Consider the following 9692-nt stretch of genomic DNA (forward strand, 5'->3'; position numbering starts at 1 on the left):
CCGACGCAGCTCTCTATCTGGCGGCTCCACGGTTCCGAGTCAGGCCCTCGCCCTCGCCCCCTCCGCGCTGCCCGGCCTCGTGGAGAAGCTCCTTCCGGTCATCGGCCTCGTCCTCACCCTGCAGAGCACGGCCGACGCCAGCGCCGCCGCGAGTGCGGCGGCAGCCGGCGAGGAGTGGGACGAGGACGAGCCGCTCGACCCGACACAGCCCGCCCTCGAGCTGCTCAGCGCCGTCGTCCTCAAGCGCTGGCCCTGCGGCACGCCACTGCCGGCGGCGGCGGCGGGCGAGGCCCTCCCAGCGCTGCTGCGGGTGCTCGGTGCCTCAAGCGACCCGGAGGTCTTGCGAGTGGGCTGCGCTTGCCTTCGCCGCTTCGCACAGCGAGGCGCCCTCGGCGATGGGAGCGGCGGCCCCGCCGCCAATCTGCTGCCCCCCACCTTCGGCCGCATGCTGCGCGCGGAGCTCGGCGAGGACCTCCGTCCCTCCGCTGCGCGCCTCGCCCTCCCCCTCACCCTCCCTCGCTCCCCACCAAGGCGAGGAGGCCGTGCACCACTCCGCGCGCCTGTTCTGCGACCTGCTGCGCGGCCAGGCGGCGCCCGCGATCGCGCCCGCCCTCGGCGACCTCGTCGGCCTCGCCGTGGCGTGGCTGCGGCGCAAGACCCTCTTCGGGCTCCGCCTCGCCCTCCTCTCCTTCCTCGCGCAGGCCGTGCTCGCGCTCGGCGCGGAAGCGACGCTCGGCAGGCGCGCCACACACCGACGGAGCGCCGCCTCTGCCGCCGCCGTCCTCCGACCCCCCTCCCTTCCCCTCCCCGACAACAGGCTCGCCGCTGACGAGGCCGCGAGGCTTCCCCGACGAGGTCGGCCCGAGCTCGACGGAGGCGACACCCAGCCCGCGGTGCCGCTGGTGCTCCGCGCGTGGGTCGCCGTCTCTGGCTGCTCGCCTGTGCTTCGCGCTGCACGCCGCTCTCAGCCGTCCTGCCGCACCGCACAGGTCGATGCCATCCCGGACACCGCACAGCCGCCGGCGCGGCGGGAGCTGCTCGTCGTGCTGATGCGGCTCCTCACTGCGCCCGCGCCGCCCGCGCCGCCGCCGGCCGAGCTCTGGCACCTCTCGGTCGCGGGAGACGCGCAGGCTGCTCTCGCGGGTGTCGTGCTGTGGCAGCGCCGCACTTAGGGTTGAGCGCCCCTTATTCGCCGCGCGCAGGTTGATGCGAGGGAGGCGAGGTTGACACGCGCAAAGGCGCGCAGGATTCGGGAAGCTGGGTTAGGGCTACCACTTCCCCACCAGCCCCAGCTGCCGCTCTTGGTGCGCGCGTTCCAGCTGCTGGCGCGCGAGCTCGCCTGTCCTCCTGCCTCCGGCGCGGAAGGGCGAAAGGCGCGGCTGGCGTCGTCGGCTTGGGGCGCACTGGGCGGCTACGGCGTCGGCGAGAGCGACGAGAGCGACGTGACCGCGTCCGACGAGGAGGAGGAGGGCGAGGAGGGCGAGGAGGGCGAGGAGGGCGAGGAGGGCGAGGGAGGGGGCGCGCGGAGGTCTCCTTTTGTGCCCCTGGACGAGGTGAGCTCTCACGGCCTCGAGGCGGGCGAGGTCAACCTCTCCTCGCTGCTCGACTCGGATGGGGAGGACTTTGATGACGACCACGACGACGACGACGACGACGACGATCGCGCCGGTGGCGAGATGGGCGGCGGGGGCGGCGATGCGGACGGTGCTGAGGCCCTCAACCTTGGAGCGGAGTCGGCGTCTTTTGTGCGGTCGGTTGCGGCACAGCTTGGCCAGGGCCAGTTCGAGCAGCTCTGCGCACAACTGTCGAGCGCCGATGAGCGGAGGGCGGTTGCTGGCGTGTTGAGTTGAGAGTTTTTTAGTTTAGTGTTCACTGCCACTGTGTCTCCCGCCTCACCCAGTCGTGCTCTTGCGTAAGCGGTTAGTCTCTCTCTGTCGAACTCACCCGAAAACGATCGAAACCACGCATCGGAATCCCGGCGCGTCTTGGGGACCGCGGGGCGTCCTCATCGCAACCTGTCAGCAGTCCACCTCCGGGTATGTGAGCTGTGAGCTGTGAGGGTCCGCCCGCAGGCGCATTTTGGATACCGCGAGTCGGTGTGCCCGGTGCCGAGCCGCGAGCGGTGCCCATTACGGCTTTTTAGCCTGAGGGAAAAGGGTACTTTCTGCAGTTTCTCTTCTTATTTTCTGCTGGAGATGGAGCCTCCGGTGCTTTTACGCTTTTGATGGGGTCAGCGAGAGTGCCACCTTTACCGCTTTGGTCCTCTCGTAGCGCCAAGCTTTTACGACCAGGAAAGTGATCTGGCCCTGCGAGGGGGCGTCGCCACGCACCTTTGTGAGGTCGTGGTCAGGCACAGGCAGAGGAGACATAGATGGTGGCTCGAGGATGGTGTGGATGGAGGGCGGAACGACGCTCGGGGCAAAGGAGGGAGGCGGTGGAGAGGCGCCCACGCAGACCGGGCGGAGGCCACCTCTCGAACCGACCAACAGCGTGCTGCCGGTCGGGGCTGATGGACTACAACTCCTGTATGAAAGGCGCATTGTGAGTATGTGAGTGAGTATTCTTGATACGAAACCACGACGACACACACCAGTCGACTCGCATCGGTTGCCTCCATGAATGGCGGAGCTATTCTCGCGTCCACACCACACCTGGCTCCAACGTGGACACGCCCATAGCTGGGGACACTACTAGGTCACGCATGGCATCACAGAAGTTTTATCTCTGGGCGACTGGGCCCCGAAAGGCTTCTCTAGCAGCGTCGTTACGCATGCGCCCTCCCCTCCTGGGCGCAGGCGCCTCACGTCTCTCGACAGAGCATACGCCCTTGGCGTGTGACGAGACGAGTTCACATCAACGGCCGCAACAGCGCCTCAAAACAAAAACCCGATTTGCTGGTGGCTGATAGTCTGTGAAAAGGAACTCATCCTCTGAGGCGCCCGCGTCCCACCCCCGCCTGCCGTACGGCGCGGCGCGGCGCATCGCCCACCCCGCCACGGCTCGTTTCCGACACCCCGCCGCCACCCGGGGTGTACACAGCGTTCGTCGCGCGCAGACGTCGCAGACGCTGCGGCAGAGAAGAAATATCCGCACGCCGCCCCCGCGAACCACAGCCGCGCGCCCCGCTGCGTGCGGACCCACCCTTCGCCGCTGCCACCCTCGCCGCCGCCCAGCCCGCCGCCGTACACGCCCCTCAGCCCCATCCCACTCTCCCTTCTCCCGGCAATCGTTACCGCCACGGCCTGTTCACGGGTGCTCCCCCCCCGGCGCGGCGCAGACGTCATAATCAACAACATGGCGAAGTCTTCCACCTCCCCGAAGCCGGGCTCGCCCACCTCCATGACCATCACGAAGAACGGGAAGAAGTGACACCCTCCACACCCGCCCCGCACACGGCACACGCCCGCACACGCTCCCCCTCCCGCACGCGCCTTACTGCCGCTGAACCCTCACCTCCCGTCGCGCTGCTCCGCCCACGCAGCTACAAGAAGTTCGTGAAGTACCTCTCCAAGGAGCTCAAGGCGAATGGCAAGGCTTTCGATTTCACGATCGCGGGCGCAAAGTGGGCCTCGCAGGAGGAGGGCCACGAGTTCAAGTTCGAGTTCGGCGAGGCCTGAACGAGCGGCGTCGGTGTGAGAACGGGGGGGCCTGAGCCCACGGCGTAGCTAACGTGCGCAGAGCAAGCGGGCCGAGCCCCATCCCACTCGCCGCCCGCGCGTCGACGGGGACTGCCATGGGTGGTCTATGTTTCTGGTGGTGTCTTGTGCGTGCGCGACTCCGTAAGGGCCGGGCTCTCTGTGTTCGAGACGTCTGGTTCTCAGAGCAGCACGTCCTTACAACACCACGAGTACGCGCAAAATGGATGAATACCGACATCACACGCAAGGGTTCCCCACCGTACTAGCCCGTGGCGTGCCGTCGTCAGTGCAAGGCTCGGGGGCATCTCGATTCGCGCGCTCTCCAACCTGTTGCCGACAGCAAGCATCGGCCGGCTCGGCGCGTCGCAGCACCCCGCTCCGGCGTCCAACGCGCCCTCCTTCAGCGTCGTCTCGAGCGTCGCCGACTCCGTCTGGCGGCGGCGCCTCCCGCCGCGCTCGCATCGCCGAGGTGCTCAACATCATCTGCCAGGAGATCGGCACGATCTCGCTCCTCGGCGCCGCCGGACGTCTCCATGGTGGTCACGCGGCCTCTGGCTGGAACGGGATCTACCTCGCAAGCGAGTCACCCGGGCCGGCGCGCGTCTTCCGAGAGAAGGGCGGGACCTAGTAAGCCGGCCGGGCGTACGGAGTCTATACCCCGTGATCCCCTCTCATCGGGTGCGTCGGCCTTAGCGTGACAGCAGTCACGAAGACTGCCCGCCCTTAGCCGGTGGGATCAAGCCAGTACGCCCCCCACGGTTGAGGGGAGGACGACTGTCTCTGACGGCGAACCTCAGTTACGAGCCGCCCTCCCCTCGAGACGCGTGGCCAGTGCACTCGGGCCCCAGCGTGGGTGCACCGTCCCACACGCCTCACGCGGCCTCTGTGGCTGGAACGGGATCGCAATCGAGTCCCCCGGGCCGGCGCGCGTCTTCCGAGAGGTAGATTCGTAAGAGCGAATAGCCACACACACTCTCTTACGTACACTTGAGAGAGAGCGAGAGAGGGTACACACTGAGAAGCTAAAACGCAAAGCCGTACCTACACACTGAGAGAGATCTTCGATCGCCGTGCAAAGCTCGCTTCCGAGCTCTCACGCAGCCTTGGGCTCGAGCTTTACCTTTGGGGCCTCTATCTATAGAGAACACACACACGCGCTTCTCCCCTAAAAAGATACGTACAGTCGTACACTGAAAGGCTAGACGAGAGGACTAGCCCCACGGGGCTGACTGGGATCCGGAGGAGAGAGGTCATCCGGATCGTGCGTGTGGCGGGACGCTGCCGGGCACCTGCCTGTGGTTGCTGTCCTTCCTCCACCAACACACAGCGCTCCCGACGGGGACGCCATCACCCTGGCCCAGGGATCTACAAGGCTGTCTTGAGGTCCGACCCTAAAAGCTCGGCGCCGGGCACCCCTCGAAAAAAAATCGGCCTAAAAGTAAATCAAGGCGGCACAAGAGGACCAAGAGGACGCATCGACCCCTTTGGGCCCCTTCATCGATCCCTTCGTCGGATCCCCTCGAATGCAAGTCGCCGCGATCTTGTCCAAGAACGTGGGCTTCGGCATCTACGCGCTTGCCCTAGGTAGTCTAGGTGCTCAAGCTCAGGACTGGAGCATTCTTTCCGTGTGCTTCTGGGGTGAGCTTCTTCTTGACGCCGTCTTCCGGGAAATCCAAGAGTAGCTAGATGCTGCCCTGACCAAGCCTACGTTACGCCGAAACCAACACTGTACACGACCAAGGTCCAAGCACCTCGAACATCGAACGGCTCCGCCTTGGGAGAGCCCCCCTTGTCGTTGTCGCCACGGCGCTGATTTCGATCCGGCTATCTTTGACTCACATCCACTCTCCGACACTAGAGCCGAGTCTCAAGAGAGAGAGAGGGAGGGTTGATCGATATTAGAATGTCACACAAAAAGCAGTCTTGGCTCTCTTGCGGTTATAAGAGCCCTCACGGCTCACGCCACTCTCTTGCACCGCTCTTCCGCGTGTCGGGTTGTGACGAGGGGTGAGGGGACACGGATTGAAGATCCTCACACCAAGATCGTGCAGGGCGGGGACACATGTCCCTAAATCCCATCTCGTCTCAGTGTCAGAGTTTGTCCGTTTTACGGGGTGTGGACCCTGAGTTGACCAGGGGTTGTGCGCTGGGCCCTCCTGCTCGGCTCCAGCCAGTAGACAAGTCTTGTCATCAACAGAGTAGAAGGATCTGACCTCGGGGCCGATGTGACCAAGCGCTGGTAGCGTGGTTTAACCTCAAACCCATGGTCTCACAGTGTGCCGGCAGTCGCCAAGCAGTGTCGCTCACACAAGCCGCAGCACAAGTGACTGAGGGCCAGTGAGGGCGAGCCCATCGCTGTCACAGCTGTGGCAGCCGCACAATAGGCTGTGTCAACTGTGCAGAGTGTGTGAGCAGCAGAGGAGCTGCTCTCCAGGCTTCTGTCGCAAAGAGCTGCATGCCACCGAAAGTGCTGTCGAGGTTCGCCGAGCGCGGCGCAGGTTGAGGGAAGCCGCCACCGACGAGCGCGTTGGACTTTTCACTCCGGACAAAGACGGGTACACGCACACGAGCCGCGGTCGTGTACCCGTCTTAGGGGCGAGGCGCGGGACCGTCTGTGGCGAAGTGGGTCGCGTCCCTCGATTTCCTCAACTCACGGTCCGCTCCCTCTATTTGTTTATATTTATTCAGTCGGTGAGACACACTTTATATCTTTTCCTCCCGTGAGACCCCCGCGCGTAGAGTGTGCTTCCCTCTACAGAAAGTCGGCGATAGAGTCCACATAAAAGTCGGGCTTGATCTCATTCTCGGGCGAGAGCAGCTTCTCCTCGGTCGTGACCCCCGAGAGGGTGAGGCAAGAGAGGAGGCCGTTGTTTTGCCCAAACAGGATGTCCGTGTCCAGCCGGTCGCCCACCTGCGTAGAGACGGCGGGGTAGGGTGTGGGCGCGGGGCGGCGCGGAGCGGCACAGCATGGCACGGCGGCGGCGGTCGCCATGCAGATGCGGCCCCGCTCGATGCCGAACTTCTCGACCATGTAGTCGATCATCAGCGGCGAGGGCTTGCCGACGAGGGTCGGCTCGCGGCCGGTGCAGCCCTTGATGGCGCCGGCCATCGCGCCGTTGCCCGCCCACTCCTGCTCGAGGTGCGGGAGCGGCGCGGACTGGGCGGGGCGTCGCGCGGCAAGGAGGGGCGGGCGGGCGGCTGAGCGCCGCCGGTGGAGGGCCCCGGCCAGTGGGGAGCCCTCTCTTCTGGTGGTGGCGGAGGGGGGTGGCGGAGGGGGGTGGAGGAGGGGGGTGGCGGAGGGGGGTGGAGGAGGGGGGTGGAGGAGGGGATGCTCCTGCGCGTCGGTGAGGTGCGTCACTGCGTCGAGGTTGGTGGCGATGAACTCGCAGCCCGGGTTCTCGTTGATGCAGAGCTGCGCGTACTGGATCTTGTGGTAGTTGATCTCGCGGTCAAAGCCGACGATGACGGCGCCCACGTCGGAGTCGTGCGGCAGCGCGTACCTGCAGGCGCGTGCTGCGTCGGTGCTGGAGGGCGCACGACACGAGCCTGTCTGCACCGGAGGGGGGCAGCACCCGGACTTGAGTGCGATCTTCTTGCCCGCGTCGCTGCCGCCTGCGGGCGGAGAGATGTTCGGATGGCGCAGGGGCGGTGGCGCAGGCGCGAGGGGAGGGCGGCAAGTACGAGGGAGAGTGTGACCGTGGCGGCACTTTGAGCGGCAGCGGCTGCTGGACAGGGCAAGGGCGTGCGCCACGGCAGGAGAGGCGGGTACAGCCAGCGCGAGGGCGGAGGCACACCTCCGATCCACGGCACCCCGATCATGTCGAGCTCCTCCTCGATGCCAACCTCGCCGATGATGTACACCTTCTTGCCGCTCTCCTTGAACTTGGTCTGCCGCGTGCCGAAGGTGCGGGTGGGGAGCCAGGGGGGGGGAGGGGGAGGTGAGTGCTAAGGCAGGTGGAAGAGGGCCCTGCAGCTGCCTGCTCCAAGTAGGCGGCGGCGGCAAACGAGGAGGAGAAGATCTCCTCGGGCTGCGTCTCCTGGCAGGTCGCGGCGGCGGGGTGTGAGCAAGGTCTAGCATGCCGCCGCCCTCCTCCCTCTCCCTCTCCGCCTCTAGTCCGAGCGACTTGAACTTGCCGAGGTAGCCCTTCCTGGACTTGGTCGAGTTGTTTGTGACGAAGAAGACCTTCTTGCCCGCCGCACGCAGCATCGCCAGGACGGCAGGCACCTGAGCGTGAGGAACGCCGATGTATGAGAGGCCAGAAGCTATCTATGCGCGGGAGTGCGGGCCTTGTCGATGAGCGAGTCGCCCTTCCAGATGACGCCGTCGCAGTCAAAGATGAAGACGTCGACCTGCCGGTAAAGTGCGAGAGTCAACGTTGCGATGTGTCACACAGGCCACGTGCGGCTGCGAGCCTTCTCGAGCAGGTCGGCTGGCACGTCGAGCTTCTTGCACAGCCCAGCGTCCTTAAACGACACGGCGGCAGCACTGCTCTGCGCAGCGAGCGACGCGGGCCGCAGGCCGGTGCTTGCGGTTCTGCGGACCCCGGAGGCGGCAGCTGCGCCGAAGGAGAAGCCAGCAGCGGTTCCAGCCGCGGCTGAGAGCAGGCCGATCCGCAGCGAAGAAGAGAGGGACAGGCCCATTATCGAAGGTTGTACCAGTGCCGAAGGGCTGCAATACAAAATACCACCGCGAACGTGCCTCGCCGCCGCCGCCACCGACCGCCCTCCCCTTGCAGGGGGCGAGCCCCCGCTGCGCAGGTGCACTGCGCACTCCGCGCCCCTGACGATTAGTGAGGAGGTGGTGTTGCACAGCATGGAGCTCGGCGAGCGTTTAGCGAGCCCCTCAGCTAGTACAAAATATCGCGCGCTTCTTGGCTCGGGAGCCGACACTTGAGTACTGGCAATATAACGTGTGGGCCCTCAGCGGAGCTGGGAAGAGGACCGCCGCGAGCGGCGTGGCGTGGAGCGGTTGAGCATCCCTCCGGGGGCCCCTCTGCGCCGGGGAGGCGTTGTTGGAGGCTAGGACGCAAGCGTCCATCGCCCTTTTCAAACTCGGGGCCCACTCCGCTACGCTCCGACCCGAATTTGGAGGGCCTGAAAGCTTAAGGTGTTGCTGCGCAAAAGGGGTCGGACACAGGGCGCAGCTCATGCTAAGAGCTAGAAGGGGAGATGGAGAGAACAACCACCCTGGCGTAAATTCGTTCGCGGCGCTACAACCTATTGAGAGACGAATTGACCTATTGACGAATTGACCCGTTTAATGGTTAATATCAAGAGGAAGTGAGGATCGAGCAGGTCCAAGATGCACAAGAAATGCCAAGCTTATTTCATTTTTAATCCATCAACAACAAACAAACGCGGATCGTGGGTCGTGGGATGCGCTCGCGTGGTCTCTTGTGACATTTCTCTAACCGGCACAGCCTTGGGCACAGCATGCAGCCATCCACGGTGCATGGACCACGCCTGGGACCACGATCCAGCGGTGCAGCGGAGCCGCCGAGCCGGGGACGCCTCCCCCCTTTGCCCCAGACGGGAAACCATGCGAGTGCGTGTCGTGCGACGTGTGAGATGAGAGGTGTGTGTCTGTGGTTGCGCTTGTGTGTGTGCGCGCCCCCCCGCGGGGTTCGGGCCGTCGAAACCTCGATATATCTGTGTGCCTTCTGATCTGTGTTAAATTCTGAGATCTGAGAAAACCGCTCACCTGGCCTCGACACCTCGACACCCGGGCTCAGCTTCCAGGGCCGCGGGGACACATGTCCTTAAATATCCATCCCATCTGGTTGTCTCAGAGTTTGACCGTTTTATTTCTTTAACTTCCACAAAGCTACAAACAACGATCAGAACACACAACGATCAGCGTGTCGCAGTTGGTGTGTGCTGATCGTTGTTTGTAGCTTTGTGGAAGTTAAAGAAATAAAACGGTCAAACTCTGAGACAACCAGATGGGATGGATATTTAAGGACATGTGTCCCCGCGGCCCTGGAAGCTGAGCCCGGGTGTCGAGGTGTCGAGACCCGGTGTGCGCGTTTCTCTGTTCTCTGAGATTTTCACAGA

At 64.5% G+C, this 9692-nt stretch overlaps 2 protein-coding genes across 2 annotated transcripts in view; one reads left to right on the forward strand and one right to left on the reverse strand.

Moving 5' to 3' along the window:
* The window catches only part of EMIHUDRAFT_470658 (hypothetical protein), a gene marked incomplete at both ends in the record, with an annotated part of 9644 nt that extends 6027 nt beyond the window's left edge, over positions 1-3617 (forward strand). Inside the window, 6 exons of the mRNA XM_005766374.1 lie at positions 44-317; positions 532-941; positions 990-1130; positions 1203-1829; positions 2073-2122; positions 3482-3617. Coding sequence (XP_005766431.1) covers positions 44-317; positions 532-941; positions 990-1130; positions 1203-1829; positions 2073-2122; positions 3482-3617 — 1638 coding nt within the window. The remainder of the gene's footprint in view (positions 1-43; positions 318-531; positions 942-989; positions 1131-1202; positions 1830-2072; positions 2123-3481) is intronic.
* A 2689-nt stretch (positions 3618-6306) lies between these two features.
* Positions 6307-8291, reverse strand: PGP1 (phosphoglycolate phosphatase). Its single transcript, XM_005766375.1, has 9 exons — positions 8052-8291; positions 7926-7988; positions 7747-7863; positions 7616-7675; positions 7433-7526; positions 7211-7250; positions 6973-7138; positions 6628-6768; positions 6307-6549 (listed from the first exon to the last, which is right to left on the reverse strand). The coding sequence occupies exons 1-9, from the start codon at positions 8277-8279 to the stop codon at positions 6391-6393; spliced, it is 1068 nt and encodes a 355-aa protein (XP_005766432.1). The 5' UTR covers positions 8280-8291; the 3' UTR covers positions 6307-6390.
* Positions 8292-9692: the final 1401 nt, after the last annotated feature.

This window comes from Emiliania huxleyi (genome assembly GCF_000372725.1).
Source record: "Emiliania huxleyi CCMP1516 unplaced genomic scaffold EMIHUscaffold_512, whole genome shotgun sequence".
Taxonomy (NCBI): Eukaryota; Haptophyta; order Isochrysidales; family Noelaerhabdaceae; genus Emiliania; species Emiliania huxleyi.

Bases quoted from the DNA above. Each gene is read 5' to 3' on its own strand.
- PGP1 (XM_005766375.1), bottom strand. From the start codon at position 8,279: ATGGGCCTGTCCCTCTCTTCTTCGCTGCGGATCGGCCTGCTCTCAGCC. The intron at 7,989-8,051 runs GCTCGCAGCCGC...CTTTACCGGCAG, and splicing joins CAGCCGACCTGCTCGAGAAG to GTCGACGTCTTCATCTTTGA. The intron at 7,527-7,615 runs GCAGCTGCAGGG...GGCACGCGGCAG, and splicing joins CCGCCGCCTACTTGGAGCAG to ACCAAGTTCAAGGAGAGCGG.